We start from the raw sequence: 17,406 nt of genomic DNA, 5'->3' as shown, positions 1-17,406 counted from the left end.
ATAAGACGATTCAAGAGCTGCGGTCCAGTTTGAGCGCTGCTCAAGAACAGCATAAGTCCGAGGTTGCCAAACTTGAATCCGCCAACGAAACTGTCCACTCCGAACTCAATACGATAAAAGAACAGTCTACGCAGGATATTGAGGCTGTGAGAGAGGATTACTCGTCAAAGTGTTCGGCTCTTGAATCCAGAGCCGAACAAGCCGAAAAAGAGGTGGCAAGGCTTGAGGCCGAGACACGAAAGACTACTCAAGCCCTTGAGGAAGCACAAAAGGCTATAGATAAAGCTAAAGGAGAGGCAAAGGAGAAGGAGGAAGCCCGTCAGGCAGCACAGTCTGAGCTTGAGGATCTCCTCATTGTGTTTGGTGATCTTGAGACTAAGCGGAATGAGGACAAAGTAAGTCATATATCACTATATTCAGCTGATCGGACGGTAAGTTGCTGATACGTGCTACAGAAACGCTTAAAGGACCTGGGTCAAGAAGTATCTGAAGATGAAGACGAGGAGGACGAGGAGGACTAGTAAGGATATAAATCATAGACCGCGAGGGCAATTTTCTCAAAATATGCCCGACATTTATATATTCGGATCAATGTAAAATAGGTCTGTAAAGACAGCATCTATAGTAGATCGGATCTATATAGTTGTGTAGGGGTGTATGTACATAGTGTGACTCAAGATGTGGGTGGGGCTTGGCGTGGTCGGTAAGGCGCGGGGTGACTCACTTTTTCTTCAAAGGCGACTCTACCCCGCGGCCACTCTCGAGCGCATCGACAATTCCCACTCTGACAGCTGCCACCACCCCGCTGCTCGTCATGTCCATTGATTTTCCCAAGGAGGAGGAGCTTGTCCTCGCGAGGTGGAGGGAAATCAATGCCTTCCACCGGCAGGTCGAACTCTCCAAAGGACGGAAACCGTACACCTTTTACGATGGGCCTCCGTTCGCTACCGGTCTGCCTCACTACGGCCATCTGTTGGCATCGACTATCAAAGATATTATTCCCCGGTACTGGTCTATGAAAGGACACTATGTCGAGCGACGATTCGGCTGGGACACCCACGGCGTGCCCATTGAGTACGAGATTGACAAGAAGTTGGGCATGTCCGGCTTGGAAGCAGTCGAGAAAATCGGAATTGAGAAATACAACGAGGAGTGCAGAGCCATTGTCATGAGATTTGCCGCTGAATGGCGTGAGACTATTGATAGACTCGGCCGTTGGATTGACTTTGACAACGATTACAAGGTTCGTAAAGTTTACCGTTCCATATATTTTGACTTGGAAATGCTAACACCCATATTTCATCATTCAGACTATGAACACTTCTTTCATGGAGTCAGTGTGGTGGGTTTTCAAGCAATTGTTCGACAAGGGGCTCGTTTACAAGGGCTTCCGCGTTATGCCTTACTCGACTGCCCTCAACACTCCCCTTAGCAACTTTGAAGCCCAGCAAAACTACAAGGATGTCCAGGACCCAGCCATCGTTGTTACGTTCCCTCTCGTGGATGACCCAGAGACGTGCCTTCTTGCATGGACTACCACACCCTGGACCCTTCCCTCGAACGTCGCCCTCGCGGTAAACCCGGATTTCGAGTACATTAAAATATTTGATGAAGCCTCAAAAAAGCATTACGTCCTGCTTGAGGCACTCCTCCGAACATTATACAAGGATCCTAAGAAGGCCAAGTTCAAGATCGTTGACCGGTTTAAGGGTTCTCAAATGAAAGACTGGAAATACCAGCCACTCTTCACTTACTTTTACGATGCCTTCAAGGACCACGGGTTCCGCGTTTTAAACGCCGCATATGTCACAGCTGATGACGGTACCGGAATTGTCCACCAGTCTCCTTCATTTGGTGAGGACGATTACCGGGTTGCAATGGAAGGAGGAGTCATCAATGAGACCCGCCACCCCCCGAATCCTGTTGATGACATGGGCATCTTTACATCAGAAGTCCCCGATTTCCAGGGCCAGCATGTCAAGGCTGCTGACAAGGCCATTATCAAGCACCTAAAGGGAACCGGCCGATTGATTGTCGATAGTCAGATTACCCATAGCTACCCGTTCTGTTGGCGCTCTGATACCCCTCTCATCTACCGAGCTGTTCCCTCGTGGTTCGTCAAAATCGGGCCCATCATTCCACAAATGCTTCAGGGCATTGAAGAATCCCATTGGGTTCCTAGCTTCGTTAAGGAGCGCCGATTCGCCAGCTGGATTCAGAATGCTCGTGATTGGAATATTTCCCGTAACAGGTTCTGGGGTACCCCGCTCCCTCTGTGGGCGAGCGAGGACTTTAGCGAGATTGTCGCAGTTGGCAGTGTCCAAGAACTGAAGGAGCTTAGTGGCTACGAAGGAGAGATCACTGATATCCATCGCCACAAGGTGGATCACATCACCATCCCTAGCAAGAAGGGCAATGGTGTTCTCCGCCGTGTGAGCGAGGTGTTTGATTGTTGGTTCGAGTCTGGCAGCATGCCGTACGCTTCCCAGCACTACCCATTTGAGAATAAGGACCAGTTTGAGAACAGTTTCCCGGGAGACTTCATCGCCGAAGGTCTGGACCAAACTCGTGGTTGGTTCTACACTCTGACCGTTATCGGTACTCACCTCTATGGCAAATTGCCCTTCAAGAACTGTGTCGTCAATGGCATTGTCCTTGCCGAGGACGGAAAGAAGATGTCAAAGAGATTGAAGAACTACCCTGATCCTTCCTTGATCATGGACCGATACGGCTCGGATGCTCTCCGACTATACCTCATCAACTCGCCCGTTGTTCGCGCTGAGCCGCTCCGATTCAAGGAATCTGGTGTCAAGGAAATTGTTGCCAAGGTCCTGCTTCCTCTCTGGAACAGTTATAAATTCTTTGAGGGCCAGGCTGCTCTCTTTAAGAAGACCGAAGGCACTGATTTCATGTGGGATCCCGAGGCAGAGGCTACTAACACCAACGTTATGGACCGATGGATCCTTGCTAGTACTCAAAGTCTTCTCAAATTTGTCAACGAGGAAATGGCCGGCTACCGCCTGTACACTGTCGTTCCTCGTCTCCTGGAGCTCATTGACAACACCACAAACTGGTACATCCGATTTAACCGAAAGCGCCTAAAGGGAGAAAATGGCACTGATGACACGCTTCATGCACTCAACACACTCTTTGAGGTGCTGTACACTCTGGTTCGAGGCCTTGCACCATTCACGCCTTTCCTCACCGATAACATCTACCTGCGTCTACTTTCCCACATTCCCGAGAACCTTCGCGGCGAAGACAGTCGAAGTGTTCACTTCCTCGAGTTCCCCGAGGTGCGCGAGGAGCTCTTCGACGAAGTTGTTGAGAGGAGAGTGGCCCGCATGCAGAAGGTCATTGAGATGGCTCGTGTCTCCCGTGAGCGTAAATCTCTCGGCCTAAAGACTCCATTAAAGAGCCTCGTCGTCATCCACCAGGACGAACAGTACCTAGAGGACGTAAGATCCTTGGAGAGCTATATCCTCGAGGAAATCAACGTCCAGGAGCTCATTCTGTCATCCGACGAAGCCAAGTACAATGTCCAATACAGCGTTTCCGCCGATTGGCCTACACTGGGCAAGAAGCTAAAGAAGGATGCACAAAAAGTCAAGAAGGCCCTGCCGTCCCTGAGTAGCGACGATGTCAAGAAGTTTGTTGCCGATAAGAAGATCCTTGTTGACGGCATTGAGCTCGTTGAAGGGGATCTCGTTGTCAAGCGAGGACTGAAGCAAGACGAGTCTTCAGAAGACATGGAGCCCAACGCCGATGCTGACGTCTTGACCATCCTCGATGTCAAGCTGCATCCAGAGCTAGCCCAGCAAGGTCTCGGTCGAGAGATTATCAACCGACTCCAGCGCCTTCGTAAGAAGGCTGGGTTGGTCCCTACTGATGATGTAAAGATGGAGTATCTTGTTCTTTCCGACCCTGAGAATGTTGGCATCCAAGAAGTTTTCCAGACACAGGCGGCGGCTATTGAAAAGGTGGTGCGTCGGCCTCTCGAGCAATACGAGCTCGTTGATGGCAAAGCGCCTAGTGCAGATGATGAGGGCATGATTATGCAAGAAGAGCAGGAAGTACAGAGCGCGACTTTCTTGTTACGACTGCTGAAGTTGTAGATGTGAAGAAAGCGATGAACAATTTTTTCTCCCACTCTAGACTCTGATTTTTGTTAGAGATCTAACATTGGTCTTTAGAATGATATCTCATTAAAAATTTATATTCAAACTTTCATGATCAAAACCATCAATAGCAAAGCACCTGATCGCGCCGCCCGTACGTAGTATACATCTGCTCCATTGCAAACCCCTTAAGGACCTTTACCCGCTTCTAGATTCAGACCTTCTTTGATGCTGCCTGTTCCTTCAGTCAGACATAGTCTGACACGGGTATGGCAAGTCACTTACCAAAAAGCAGTCTTTCAATTTCATGAATTCTTTGGCACACATGTCTTTGTGCACTCCTTGATAGTCTGCGACAATGCACTTTCCATATGCCGCCGCCTGCAAATGCCCGCCCATCAACCCACATTCTCCCACTGCAGGATAGGAAAGGGGAACACACCTCTACAGCACACTTTGAAGTGGCTTTTGCGAACTTCTCGATCGGCCGCGTCCGTGTCGATGGCATTTTTCTCTGCTGCAACACTTGATGCGCTTGATGGCTTTCATCACCGTTGGCGATGCGAACTGGCCTGACGTTACATAAGCTGTTCACGTGACCTTTCTATGATTCCATGTTTTGGTTGGCGCGACAAAGCAAAACATTCTATGACATTTGGGGACAAAAGATTGGAAATCGAGGGCGACCATTGTTACCGCCAGTGTCGTTGTTTTTGGTTCAATCGATGCGATTCGGCATCCCGAACTCGAAAACAGCGAGTCTTTCCTATTGTATTGACCTCTAGCGCTCGCAATGGTTTATTTGGTTCCCCGTCTCCATGACCCAGCTGCGAAAAAACACGCGTTAAGTCGCGCATATTTCGATGCCTCCCGTTCCCGCTCGGCGAAGAGCTCTACCCCATGAAGAACCGGCTCTCTCGGACGAAGGTGCGCGATCGCATATTTCCAAGTCGCAACACTTAAATGCTAATGACTGTGCTTCTGTGTGTTAGATGTCGGCTTCCTCTTTCAAGTCATCACCCGCGCGGAGCGCTATCCGGACGCCGATCGCCTACCATATAGAGTGCTGTTCAAAGCATATGATGAGGCAGTCGCGGAACATGGTCCGCAGGCGGACCCAGGATTGGCCCTCATGCGCTTCCTTTTCAAGATGGGAAGCAAGGATGTTAGAGGGGATACCCTGTTCGAGCGGTTTGAGAATCTGCTACAGCAAAGGGGCATCGTGATTGAGCTTGGTAACGAGGAAAATGATGCAGATACTTACACTGATAATGTCTCTTTCTCCGATGCTCAGCCAAGAACGAGGCCCGAAGCGATCCCGATGGAGAACACGACTCAAACCATCGACCTGCCTCGACCACGGCGAGCGTCCTTCAATTCAATGTACGATGTTGGGGACGATCCAACTACTCGGAGTTTTATCAATCGTCCGAGCTCGCGCTCCTCGTTGTCACGACTGCAAATTGGCAAGCCCGAGTTCGAGTTTTCAACTGTGGCGGATAGCAGAGGAGCCGAGTCGACCGATAGGACGCAACTGATTGCACAGTTCATGGATGTTGGACGTCGGCTGATCAGCAAAATGGATTCTTTCCAATCGGCCAGGAAACGGTCTGAAGAATTCTCATCTGCTGTCAAGCAAGACCGTTCGAAGCGCATGGCAGGCGCTTCCCGAGCCAAAGTATCTAAGCCCCGTAGCGTGAGCTCTGGAAGCTCAGACGGAGACCTTGGGGACGAAGAGGAGGAGGGAGGAGAGGATCTGTCGTTGGGTTCGCAGGATGCCGAGCCCTTCGCAAAACCAGATTTACCACCAGAGATGCTCTACCGCCCTTCCTTATCCGATCTATTGAGGGATGCCTCTACGTTCAACATGTATCGACAGCGGGCAATCAACAGACGAATTCTCACGCAATGGATGAAAAAATGTGCTCAGGCACGCCAGGCTCATCAGAACATGGAGATGGTTGCCGTCAACAGGGATAGGGTCACTCTTCTTCGGCAGGCTTTCGGCACTTGGAACACTATCATTCGGAACAAAAGACAGGTGGCTAGAACGGAGAGATTCTTCAAGCACTTGGAAGAGCGCGCCGCTCGGGCTCGAGATTTATACTTGTTGACAAAAGCTTTTACCCACTGGGCTGCCGTTGCTTCAGATGAACTGGAAAGAACAACTGCGGCTCGACGTCATCTCCTCGGTGTCAAGTACTTCAATGCATGGCGTGAAATAACCGCAGTTAATGTTCTCAAAGCTCAGCGATTCGCGTTGCACCGGCCTCTACAGGCTTTGAAGAGAAAGGTTGATCATGTCAAAAGCCTAGAGGCACAGGCCGTTCTCCATCATGATTCAAAGCTGAAACACGGCTTCTACTGGCAATGGTTCTGGAGTCTCTGTGATAGACGTGCTCCTAGATGGCACGATTATTGCGTAAAGAGGCGGGCCCTGCTCTCTTGGCTGCGAACCTTTAGAACAAACAGAGAGCGTCTCCACGAGATTGAGATGAATAACAAGCATTCCATGCTGAGATCTGCTTTGCAGACCTTGTCTGCAAGGTCCAAAGCAATCGTATCCGCTGAACAGAATGCCGTATCCATGCAGCGACACCGCGTCTTACAGAGTTCTTTCGACGAATGGAAGGTCCAAGCCCGTTTAGCACCAGCTGCTTCCCGTGTCGCAGATACGGCTGATATTCATATTCTACACTCAGCATACAGTCAATGGGTGAAACGTATCGACATGCTTAACCAAGCAAGGGAATTGGATCGGCGCAGGATTATGCGGAATTCGTGGGTTGCGTGGAACGATACGCTGCGCTGTCAGGCGCTCAACGCACGCATTGAAGAGCGCTTGAAGATTGAGACCATGTATAAATGGATACTGGTGGAGCGGTTCCGCCTCATGCAACGAATCCGTGAACAGCGAATCAAACGAGAAGTTTTTTCTACGTTTGTGACGAATATTCGTGAGACATACACGCAATTGCTCTATCACGCCGATAACTATGAAGATCGTCGTAATGACGACTTGCTGCGGTCCAAGCTCGATTCCTGGCGGAACCGACTGGCTCTTCAACATCAGCGCGAAGATATAGCCTTTGAATTCTACGCACCGCGCCTTGTGCAAGAATCCCTTGTGGCATGGAGGTCAAAGCTCCAACATACGGCAAAACTGGAGGAGTGGTCCCGCGACGCTAGCTTCTATTTTGCTGCGACTCGCACATTGAAACGCTGGCATGCTGCAACACTGGACTCTGCTAAACGCCGTCGCCAGGAATCTTACGCAAGAGTTCGACGGTTGATCAAGGTCAACCTTGCCTCAAAGGCCTTCTCAGCTTGGCGGTCCAGAGCACATGATGTTGTTGAGATGGAGCAGCAAGCCGTGCAGCTAGACAGAGGAAAATCGCTAGTCATTGCATCAGAACTGCTGGATCAGTGGCACGCGAAAACTGTAAAACAACTGCACGAATGCGAGGATGCCGACATCTCCTATTTCAAAAAAATTGCTTACAGCCAGCTGATACGATGGGCTGAGGGTGTGGTCGAGTCCCGTCAGTTGGAGGAGCAGGCAATTAGTATGTATCGGCTTCATCTACTCGGCCAGGCCAATGCCTCACTTCGCAAGCTGAGCTTCCGCATATTTCAGATTCATAGCAACGCCGAAACTGCTGATGCCATGAAGGAACGCAATCTTAGGAAGCACTCGAGGGGGATGTTCCGCCTTTGGGTGGATAAAGCGAGGATGAGTCTTGAGGCTCGTGATTCTCCGGGACCCTTGATGAGTCCTACGAGGAACCTCAGCCGTGCTGCTACGAGTGGCACAGAACCATCCATCTTCGACCCTTGGCACGTCGAGACCCCGTTCAAGCTTAATGACTTTGTCCCCGAGCTCCAACCCACGTCCGCGACTCCACTAGCCACGCCCAACTTCATGACTTCACCGTCTAGGCGTGCAGCAAGGGCGCGAGCGCTAGCGCGAGCTTCTACAACTCCAGCAACGCCGCTCCAAACGCCGTTTGCCAGCCGACTTTTGCGAGAGGGGGTTTCTATACCAACCACATCGAGCCGACCAAATCGTAGCGGACGCCGGACGCCGTTGACCACGAGTGTTAGGTTCGCTGACCAGGATCCTGAGTCGCCCACCAGTGGTAGGGGATCGTCCAACCGACGGCCATAATGCGAAGGGATTTTATTTGCTGTATAGTCAGCTATTAGCGGGGGGGTGCGTTGTATGATGAGAAGTATACTCTACTGGTATAAGTTTAGTATAGCGAACAGTGATACCCATTTGCTTGAACAAGAGGCATGTACAGAATAGTATTTACGATAACGAATGAATCAAAATGATAGAGTCATGAACCTAGGTTTCTGTTCCTCGTGATCTGCACTGCTGGCTACAGTAAACTAAGCTAGGTACGTACTTCCGCGAGGAGGCGGAGCTTCAGCGCGTCATCGTTTGTCTGAGACTCTGGTCCCGCTCTGGAACCTCCTACACTTACCTGAGATTTCCGACCCTGTGCTGGCTCTACAGAGCTTCTGACATCGTTTCTTACTGTCCTTCTCTCTGGCCCGGCCTTATAAGAGCCCCACCTCGGCAATGGTGTCATGTCCTGTTTGAGCGCAACGAGCGTCTGACCTCCGAACAACAACCCCTATGCGAGCAGTTCTGCCGGGGCGACCCCCAGCGAAGCTCCAGTCTTTCAGCGCCGCGCTGTGGAATGGTCTTCGAGTTGTTGTGAGTCGCTTTGATGCATTGAATCTTCTGTTCTCCGACTGAAGCTAATCATGTCGCGTGTTTCCCTCAGGTGTACATCTCTGGCCAGGCACTGGTTATTCTTGGCGGCCCACACAAGCTCCTACAAACAATCTACGTCGATGACACGCCGGCCCTAGAAGCTGTCGCAATTGATGAAGCTTCAGGACGAATAGCTGTATGCGGAGGCCCGTATGCCTTTGTTTACCAGCCGTATGGGGTGCTGAACGAAACACTAAAGGTTCGTGAGTGCGACCGGGCAGCTGGAGTCGGCCCGAGAACACTGCTGATATCTTTGCTTTCAAATAGTGGTCGTTGTCCTCTACCTTCCGCTACGAAAATGATGAAGAGACGATTCGTACCATATCATGGGGTTCGTCCGATGAACTTCTTTTAGGGAACTCCCATCTGACACTATGGTTCTTGAACGATACACCGCGGGCGGCATGGAGGCAGAAGCTGGCGAGCCCGGCCAAGTTTGCGCAATTCTCGCCCGATTCGACCCTTATCGTCACAACGGGACCATATGATCGTTTCGTCAAAGTATGGAGGCGGCTCTCATTTGGCGCCGATGATGTGCGGTTTGATGTCTCGTATCTTGTACACCCATCCATCGTTACGGGATTTCACTTTCGCCGGCCCTATCACGGAGAACAATCGAAACCGAATGTTTTTTACACGCTATGCGCCGACAATAAGATCAGGGTCTGGGCGACAATTGATCATCATGCGCCCTCTGTGTTGCAACTATGGACACAGATTGATCTGGGCGTCTCTGTCCAGCCGAGGCATGCGGTAGATGGCGAGGATATGTCCCGAAGGTATGCATTTATCATCGACAGCCGTGATTTCTGTAGCGCAACCGAGCGCGCAGTGCAGCGTGGTGCGGGGAACAGAGGGAACCATGCACTGGAACATATCATCGAGGTTGCGAATAAGAGCCCTGAAATATGTGTTGTCATAGACGGGCAGGGGCACATGTCTGCATGGGCGCTTGAAGATGTCGGTTCCAAGACCTGGACTGATTTGAATGTCTTCAATATTCTGCATGTTGAGGGGTTGGACTTTTCGTTCCTGCGGGGACTCTCAGCCGAGGAGGACTATGCGCAAATATGCGCATTCCAAAGCGACGATACCTCGGACTCGCTGGCGATTCTAATCCATCATTTTGACGGACGTATTGACTGGTTAGATTCACAGGTCGATGTGCTCTTTGATCCAGCACCCGTCAAAAATCGAACTATCCGAAAAGCGTCCTGGACTGGTCACATTGGTCCAATCCAGAAGATCGTTCGCAACGCTGTCGGAGATACTCTCACCTCTCGTACCAATGACAACAAAGCTCTAATTTGGAGACAGAAATGGAGAGACAGCGACTCGGGGCTGGTCCGCCAGAGCTCGCTATTTTCCGACGAACATATTCACCGCAGCTGTGTGATCGAAGGCGGAGATTTCCTGGTCAATCTCCATCATAATGCAATATCTATCTGGGACGTTCGGTCTTTTCATGCTGAGAGGATTGCAGCCTCATCATTCAAGCTTTCAAGCAAACCGCTTTGCGTTCTGGAGATGCTTACGCCCGAGAAGGATGCTGGGCTCGTCTATATAGCTGCACTTGGGGCAGATATGAGCGGTATAGCTTGGGAGGTCCAACTTCCAGTGGCACAAAAACAGTCTACCGGCGGGCAACCGGGTTCCCTTTGTCACTTGAGGGAGTTTTGTACCTTTGATCTGGGGCTCAGGGAGGACATTTCGTACTTTCTTCCGGTGGACCCTGCGGGTCCCAGAACTCAAATGTCTGGTTTCTTCGATCTCTTCTCGCCGGATATAGCGCTATCCTACACGGCAACCGGCGTTTTGCGCACTTGGACAGCCAAAGTTGACAAGGGGAGGAGCCGAATAGAATGGCTCCTCACTTCCACTGTCGAAACAGGGATAATGAATCCTTCATTGGCTAGCGGAAGCTCTATAAAAAAGGCCGCGCTTGTCGATGAGGACCGCACACATCTCACAATCTGGGACACTAACGGTGCACAGCTGGAGTTTGAGGAGCACTTTTCTCAGCAGGATATAATACGTGACTTGGACTGGACATCCACTCCAGACGCACAATCAGTCCTAGCAGTGGGGTTCCCTCACAAAGTCATTTTGCTCTCCCAGCTTCGTTATGATTATCTTGATTCTCGGCCATCTTGGACCCAGATTCGAGAAATTTGGATCCGCGACCTGACGCCTCACCCTATCGGCGATTCTTGCTGGTTAAGCAATGGCCATCTTGCCATTGGGGCTGGTAATCAACTTTTCGTCTACGGAAACGAGATTGATGTGGGAGATCGCCTGGTCTCGCAGCTTCGGGTCCCGACTCGTGGTTCCCCGACCGTGGATCTCTTTGGGGTTGTTAGTCGACTCAATGGCCCGCTTCCTGTGTTTCACCCTCAGTTTCTTGCTCAGTGCATACTTAGCGGCAAGTCGAACTTGGTGCACTCAATATTGATGAATCTCCATCAAAAACTCAAGTTCCATACTGAAGGTGACGATATTGACGGCTTCCTGGACATGCCGCTGCAGGATTTTTACTTTGAGCATGATGTCAGTAGTCCGCAACAAGCCAATTTATATGCGAGATTAACATTATTATAGACACCACAGAAAGCGGTCTCAAAAGAGCTTCACTCGTCGTATGCCGATCTGTCTCTAGAAGAGGAGCCCACGGTCGTCGACGAAGCCATCGCAACCATCCTTAACGAGAATTTGGCTCGGATACCATTACCGCAGCTGACTAGTCAGGAGCAGTTCCGGTTAGTCGATACGATTGAATGTGTTGCCACCGTTGAGAAGCACCGGCGCTCAATGGATGACAATGCTGCTCGCTACCTCTTGTTTTTCCGACAACACATGTTGCGTAGGACTCAGGGGGTCGCGAACAAGGCTGCAGTGTCCTGGCGAGAAATCGTTTGGGCCTTTCACAGCAGTAGCCAGGAGATCCTTTTGGACCTCGTGTCCAGACAGTATGGCAGCAAGTTGACATGGAAAGCTGCTCGGGAGAGTGGCATGTTCATGTGGCTGTCAAGCCCTGCAACAATCGTAAGAGTCATCCGATCCTGGTGAGACATACGCTAATAGTCCACAGCGAGAGCAACTGGAGGTAGTCGCTCGGAATGAATATACCAAAACAGAAGAGAAGAATCCAGTCGACTGTTCTCTGTACTACATTGCACTCCGAAAGAAGAACATCCTTCAGGGCCTCTGGCGTATGGCCCACTGGAACCGGGAGCAAGCTGCAACATCAAAGCTGTTAGCGAACGATTTCCGGGAGGCTCGATGGAAAACAGCAGCTTTGAAGAATGCATATGCTTTGCTTGGAAAGCGGAGATTCGGTAAGTTACCGCTCGCTTCCCTCAAATAGCCGTAGCTCACGAATGGCAGAATATGCGGCAACGTTCTTCCTCCTAGCGGACCATTTGCGAGACGCCGCCCTTGTCTGTTTGAACCAGATTGGAGATATTCAGCTTGCAATTGCCATTACCCGCGCGTACGAGGGAGATGACGGTCCTGTCTTGAAAGAAATACTCGAAACTCGGGTCTTACCTGAAGCTGCTATTGACGGAAATCGTTGGATGGCTTCCTGGGCCTTTTGGAAGCTAGGTCGCCGTGATATGGCCGTGCGATCCCTTATTGTGAGTTATCACGCCATAACTAGTTGTTACCTTGCTAACTACCCGAGTCCCCTGTCGAATCTCTTATTCCCTCATCTCCCGCCTCCCCGGTGACTCCTGGGGCGATTCCTTTGCAGGCCAAATCGTATCTTTCCAACGACCCTGCACTAGTCGTACTATACAAACAACTACGTGAAAAGACGTTGCAGACTCTGAAAGGTGCCTCAAAAGTATCTGTACAGTCTGAAACGAGTTTTGTCCTCCGCAATGCACGTTTATACACCCGGATGGGATGCGACCTTCTTGCCCTCGACCTCGTCCGCCACTGGGAGTTCTTAAAGGAACTGCCCTCCACTCAATTAAGAAAAGACAGCACAATCATCATGGTCGATGGCGAAGTCGACTACCGAAAGATGCTTCGGCGAAGAAGCAGCCTCGTCGTGGCAGATATCCCAGCTAAACCGAGTCTGGGACAAGAGCCAAAGTCTCCAGTTGCTCCGAAGAAGCTGCAGCAGCCACCTACCATGTTTCATGAGCCAGATGCAAACTCATTGCTTGATAGTTTTGGGTTCTAGGTTAATTTCTATTGCTGTTCTGTGCGTGTATAAAGCCGGCGGAACTAGCTGCTTTTGAATTGCTTATTTGGATGGCGCAATCTGGTGGAATAGTACTCATACTGATACGGAAGCAATGCTTTTTTTATCTCAAACCATACCCGCAGAAGATAAAGGTATCAACTCACGCCCTCCAGGGAGACCACCTCTTCCACTGCTTCCTCCGCGTCAAGGTACTTGTGCTATTCCTGGCAGCGGTACCATTCGAGTGCTTCCCAAAAGCCGGCGCATGTAGCTTCGGGTGATGCACTCCACCCTTCTCCTTCTCCCTCTCCTCCCTCACACAATCTACCCGAACAAAAACCTCATTCAACGCAGAAAACTTCCTCTCTCGGCATTCACTCTTCTCCCCCGTCAAAGACCCTCTAACCTCCTCCACTAGAAGTGGATCACCAAGACACCCAGGACTTTCCCACAGCCTCACCACGCACTTTTCTGCCTCCGCGCCTTCTCCTCCCCTCCGCCACTCCCACTCCCTTCTCGCCCCCCGTAGCACGCCCTGCTGCTCCTGTCTCGTTGACGCAGAAACAAAAACATGGTTTACTTCCGAGGGATACAGGAGGGGGAGGGGGACAGGAACGGGCTGACAGATCCCGGAGCGGATCGTGAGCGATATACTGAAGGATTCGTTTAGGTCGAGGTCTGCCGGTTCGACGGCTGGGTTGGGGTTGGGGCAGGTGGGTGTGAATGATGTTGTTACTCTGGTTGTGCGGAGGGCAGTTGTGGCTGTTATTGTTGTGAGGAGAAGGAGGAGGGAGGAGGGGAGTATTGTCTGGTTTGAGAGGGTCAGCTGGGTTGAATAATAAAGGGATGGCAGGGAGGATGGAAAGGTCTAAGTACAGATTTCCAGTGCATGGTTTGGCTGTTCCTTGTATTGTACTAGTATCTAGAGTCGAACTCGAAGGAAGTAATATCAGGAAACAGTGAGAGCATTTAACAGTGATAGATTGTATAGCCAGATTAGATCAGTTCTATCTTACAGCGTCCTCTTCGTTCCTTATATCCCTTCCCCGGTCATAGCTCTTTCTGCCATCACGCGTCCTCGCGAATGTGTTTACACGGCTGGGAGGAACTCGGCTGCACGACACGTCTTGAATCTCAAAAAACTTGTGAGGCTTGCACTGAAACGCGACTTCTCGATGGAAATCCTTCGTGTGGAATGTGAGGTCTGAGCTCTGGCTTAGTTGAGGTATGTGGCGGTGCCTGAGCTTCACATTCCTTATACCTCTGAAAGGCAAAGAGTAGATAGCTGGTTTGAGGAGAGGTTTACTTCTTATTTCCGACTCTTGAGGAAAGGATTGCGGTATAGTAACTAAGCTAGATTGGGTGAAGCACGAGACTGATAGATTAATTATTATAGAATTACTTGTGGTACATCATATCAAAGCCCAGCTGATACTTAGCAGAGCTTACAGACCAACACCCGACAGGAACCCGCCCTTGCCCTTGGGCTGTTGAGCAACCTGCTGCTGGCGGTTCTCCGCGCCCTCATCGTGGTCGTCGTCGTGGTGTTCATCGTGATCATCGTCATGATCATGTTCATCCTCACAGATCAATCGCACAGAGACAGACTTGTCAAAGTATCCATCCCGGACACAGCCGCTCTTAGCATCATTCTGGCCAGGCCAGAGGGGAACAACGGTCAACGGAATACCAACGCACTCATCGTTGGTGTAGACGCCGACAGCGTGGCAAGTGTAGGTGGTATCCTTGGTGATGGGCGTGACGTCGAAGGAGTACGCGTCAATGTCAAAGGAGTGCTTGGCCGGGAGCTGCGTGCAGGTGTCCTTGGTGACGACGGTGGACTCGGGAGTGTCAACGTTGTTGGTCGGGACATCACTGTTGCCGCAAGCTTCATGGTAGGCGATTTCGACGGTTGCGACGCCATAACAGTACACGGCGGGAGCGAGGGTCATTGCCGACGCGAGGATGAGCTGGTTTTGATTAGCTTATCTGTAGAGTAAATTGAGGAGAGTAAGCTCACGTTCGAGAAGTGCATCTTGTCTGTGTTGGGACTCTGAATTGAAAGGGCTCAAGGAAAAGTCGTGAATGTTGCGTGCTTGTGTAGAACTAAGCCAACATCAGCACCATGGCCTATTTATGTTTTCCTGGGGAAGGAACCAACGCGTCGGAGCATATAGATGTCCTTCATGGCCTTCATAGCGGAATCCATGGTTGTCCTTGGTTAGCGAAGGCGCTCGGAATGCAGGAGGCATTTGGCTGTGCTTCGAGTGCTTTTTCGCCTGGGTTTAGATCCTTGAGCTTGTCCATTCGATAGAATGATTAGGAAAAGATTTCCCCAAGGAATGTAGCTTTCCTTGAGGAGTCAATTATGCCTCGGGCTGTCGCGTCCGTTTAGCCTTCAGCCAAGGGGTGCCGTGCCTGACAAGAATGCAAGGGCCGCTGCCCATTTTGTGGACAAACATGAACCCTAAGCACGGATCAGCGGGAGTGGCTTCAGAATCCATGGCTCCTTTCCAAGGACTTGCTTATACTATTGTATCTACATTCAGGTTTATCTCGAAGTGAGCATCTTCCTGTCCAAGTCCAGAGGTCAATATCGGTACAAGAAATCTTATATTGTATGTACGCTGAATCGACAGGATCGGTCATGACACAACGTTCACAGGTTGTCCTCGACACCATCCATCAATCGCTAACTTGAGCTTTGTCGCATAATTGACCGCTGTCCTCTGGGATAGCCAAGCCAAGTGGGGTGTTGCAATTATATTGAGGTCTTTCGCGTCCTCCGCCACCAAAGGTGAATTTTCGGGACCTGCGGGTTCCTCTCTGAATACGTCTGTGGCTGCACCGGAAATCTTGCCCTCTCGGAGTGCCTTTACAAGGGCTTCCTCATCCACTGTGCCACCTCGCGAAACATTGACCAGAACTGCATGCGGAGACATGGATTCGAATTCTGGCGCCGAGATAAAATTCCGAGTAGAATCCAAGAGAGGTACGGCGATGAAAAGCACAGTGCTCTGCTTGATGACAGACTCAAAAGGTTCTCTCGAGGAGTCTGTTGCAGTGGACGACTTGCGGTCGGAGACTATTACCTTCATGCCCAAATTACTTGCCAGCATAGCGATTCTCTTTCCTGATCTTACTGTCAGATTCAGTAGCACAAGGAAAGCTAGATACTAGCACTCACCGACGCTTCCATTCCCAATTATTCCAGCGACCTCATCTTGACAAGTTAAAGGAGGTGTTCCATCCTTATCGACATAATCTAGCATCAGGAGCCCCTTCTGCCTCCACTTTCCCGCTCTCGTTGCCACATGCATGTCCAGTAGTTTTCGCCTAGCGGCAAAGTACATCCCTATCGCGTGCTCGGATACAGCCTCGATATTCGAATTAGGGCAGTTGCTGACCACGATTCCTCTTTTCCTACATGCCTCGAGATCGATACAGTCGTAACCCGTGGCCACCATGACAATGAGCTTGAGATGCGGGCTAATCTCCGGAGACAGCGCATGGGCATCAATTCGGACGGCAGACAAAGCAATTATGGAGGCATCGCGAATACGTTCTGGGACCTGGGCGGCCGTGGTCCAATTATACACCGTCTGAGAATATGTGAGCGGTGCGGGGAGGTCGAATTGAGGAATTTGTAGGACATCTCCTTGGAGAAAGACCATATGGTGGTGTTCTGCCGATGGGAGAGGCATATTGCGGGAGCTGTCTGGGATCGATTGACTGCGAACTGTGTTCGAGTAGACGGCGAGTTGGTCTGCTATTTATCGCAGGACCGGCGGCTCATACAAGCAGCTTATCATACGCGGATATCGGGGGAAATGGTGGGGCGGGCGCCCTGTGGGTGACATGGTGTAGTGAACGGATGGGGCCGTGAGCCATCATATAAGGCTTTCGTAAGCTTGAACTGTCAAGTTTCAAGACCTGTATGCTGAAGATATCGCTTCTGGGTCTCCCGGTTCTCCATACTAGCATGAATGAGAGCCATAGACTCTGAATTGTCACGGTGCAGCTATGCTACTAGTTTGCAGGATCTCAGCCATCGATGCGGAGGTTATCGCTCCTCCGGACTTATCGCCTTTCTCTCGATTAGTCATAGCGATGCCTGTGACGCGATCTCCTCACTTCTCCTCATCCTCCCTTCCCATCTCTCTTTCTGCCTAACTGACTGAGCTAGGCTTCAAGGGTCGATGCAGAACCGAGCTGATGAACTACCATTCGATCGCCAAGCCAGGCGATCCCGCTCGCAATAACCCCAATATGACTTCGTCAACTGTCAATACTGCGGGCTCTCAGCCGTC

General features: G+C 50.8%; 6 protein-coding genes across 6 annotated transcripts; 3 read left to right on the top strand and 3 right to left on the bottom strand.

Moving 5' to 3' along the window:
- Positions 1-749: 749 nt before the first annotated feature.
- Positions 750-4,226, top strand: BJX68DRAFT_243133 (isoleucine--tRNA ligase ILS1). Its single transcript, XM_071041110.1, has 2 exons — positions 750-1,243; positions 1,311-4,226. The coding sequence occupies exons 1-2, from the start codon at positions 815-817 to the stop codon at positions 4,113-4,115; spliced, it is 3,234 nt and encodes a 1,077-aa protein (XP_070895977.1). The 5' UTR covers positions 750-814; the 3' UTR covers positions 4,116-4,226.
- Positions 4,227-4,650, bottom strand: BJX68DRAFT_243132 (uncharacterized protein). The gene is made up of 3 exons (XM_071041109.1): positions 4,561-4,650; positions 4,404-4,499; positions 4,227-4,353 (listed from the first exon to the last, which is right to left on the bottom strand). Exons 1-3 carry the CDS (start codon positions 4,624-4,626, stop codon positions 4,333-4,335), a joined length of 183 nt encoding a protein of 60 aa, XP_070895976.1. The 5' UTR covers positions 4,627-4,650; the 3' UTR covers positions 4,227-4,332.
- BJX68DRAFT_243129 (Sfi1 family protein) lies at positions 4,651-8,466 on the top strand. The gene is made up of 2 exons (XM_071041108.1): positions 4,651-5,045; positions 5,111-8,466. The coding sequence occupies exons 1-2, from the start codon at positions 4,982-4,984 to the stop codon at positions 8,284-8,286; spliced, it is 3,240 nt and encodes a 1,079-aa protein (XP_070895975.1). The 5' UTR covers positions 4,651-4,981; the 3' UTR covers positions 8,287-8,466.
- A 98-nt stretch (positions 8,467-8,564) lies between these two features.
- On the top strand, positions 8,565-13,745 carry BJX68DRAFT_243127 (WD repeat protein). Its single transcript, XM_071041107.1, has 7 exons — positions 8,565-8,844; positions 8,915-9,103; positions 9,172-11,451; positions 11,503-11,946; positions 11,993-12,239; positions 12,289-12,539; positions 12,587-13,745. Exons 1-7 carry the CDS (start codon positions 8,764-8,766, stop codon positions 13,091-13,093), a joined length of 3,999 nt encoding a protein of 1,332 aa, XP_070895974.1. The 5' UTR covers positions 8,565-8,763; the 3' UTR covers positions 13,094-13,745.
- Positions 13,746-14,505: 760 nt separating this feature from the next.
- Positions 14,506-15,219, bottom strand: ccpA. Its single transcript, XM_071041106.1, has 2 exons — positions 15,117-15,219; positions 14,506-15,066 (listed from the first exon to the last, which is right to left on the bottom strand). The coding sequence occupies exons 1-2, from the start codon at positions 15,129-15,131 to the stop codon at positions 14,542-14,544; spliced, it is 540 nt and encodes a 179-aa protein (XP_070895973.1). The 5' UTR covers positions 15,132-15,219; the 3' UTR covers positions 14,506-14,541.
- A 249-nt stretch (positions 15,220-15,468) lies between these two features.
- BJX68DRAFT_243122 (D-isomer specific 2-hydroxyacid dehydrogenase family protein) lies at positions 15,469-17,031 on the bottom strand. Its single transcript, XM_071041105.1, has 2 exons — positions 16,284-17,031; positions 15,469-16,229 (listed from the first exon to the last, which is right to left on the bottom strand). Exons 1-2 carry the CDS (start codon positions 16,798-16,800, stop codon positions 15,742-15,744), a joined length of 1,005 nt encoding a protein of 334 aa, XP_070895972.1. The 5' UTR covers positions 16,801-17,031; the 3' UTR covers positions 15,469-15,741.
- Between the last annotated feature and the right edge of the window lie 375 nt (positions 17,032-17,406).

This window comes from Aspergillus pseudodeflectus, assembly GCF_044049435.1.
Source record: "Aspergillus pseudodeflectus strain CBS 756.74 chromosome Unknown BJX68scaffold_42, whole genome shotgun sequence".
Lineage (NCBI taxonomy): Eukaryota > Fungi > Ascomycota > Eurotiomycetes > Eurotiales > Aspergillaceae > Aspergillus > Aspergillus pseudodeflectus.
Note: the sequence above shows the minus strand (reverse complement) of the source record. Positions and strands in the feature narration are given on the sequence as shown.

What these genes read in the sequence shown, in the direction of transcription:
- BJX68DRAFT_243133 (XM_071041110.1), top strand. Translation starts at nt 815, where the DNA reads ATGTCCATTGATTTTCCCAAGGAGGAGGAGCTTGTCCTCGCGAGGTGG. An exon ending in ACTTTGACAACGATTACAAG is followed by an intron (nt 1,244 to 1,310) that starts GTTCGTAAAGTT and finishes TTCATCATTCAG; the next exon opens with ACTATGAACACTTCTTTCAT.
- BJX68DRAFT_243132 (XM_071041109.1), bottom strand. Translation starts at nt 4,626, where the DNA reads ATGCCATCGACACGGACGCGGCCGATCGAGAAGTTCGCAAAAGCCACT. An exon ending in CTTCAAAGTGTGCTGTAGAG is followed by an intron (nt 4,500 to 4,560) that starts GTGTGTTCCCCT and finishes GGGCATTTGCAG; the next exon opens with GCGGCGGCATATGGAAAGTG. An exon ending in AATTGAAAGACTGCTTTTTG is followed by an intron (nt 4,354 to 4,403) that starts GTAAGTGACTTG and finishes CTGAAGGAACAG; the next exon opens with GCAGCATCAAAGAAGGTCTG.
- BJX68DRAFT_243129 (XM_071041108.1), top strand. Translation starts at nt 4,982, where the DNA reads ATGCCTCCCGTTCCCGCTCGGCGAAGAGCTCTACCCCATGAAGAACCG. An exon ending in ACCGGCTCTCTCGGACGAAG is followed by an intron (nt 5,046 to 5,110) that starts GTGCGCGATCGC and finishes TCTGTGTGTTAG; the next exon opens with ATGTCGGCTTCCTCTTTCAA.
- BJX68DRAFT_243127 (XM_071041107.1), top strand. Translation starts at nt 8,764, where the DNA reads ATGCGAGCAGTTCTGCCGGGGCGACCCCCAGCGAAGCTCCAGTCTTTC. An exon ending in TGCTGAACGAAACACTAAAG is followed by an intron (nt 9,104 to 9,171) that starts GTTCGTGAGTGC and finishes GCTTTCAAATAG; the next exon opens with TGGTCGTTGTCCTCTACCTT. An exon ending in GCTTGGAAAGCGGAGATTCG is followed by an intron (nt 12,240 to 12,288) that starts GTAAGTTACCGC and finishes CACGAATGGCAG; the next exon opens with AATATGCGGCAACGTTCTTC.
- BJX68DRAFT_243122 (XM_071041105.1), bottom strand. Translation starts at nt 16,800, where the DNA reads ATGCCTCTCCCATCGGCAGAACACCACCATATGGTCTTTCTCCAAGGA. An exon ending in AATTGGGAATGGAAGCGTCG is followed by an intron (nt 16,230 to 16,283) that starts GTGAGTGCTAGT and finishes CAGTAAGATCAG; the next exon opens with GAAAGAGAATCGCTATGCTG.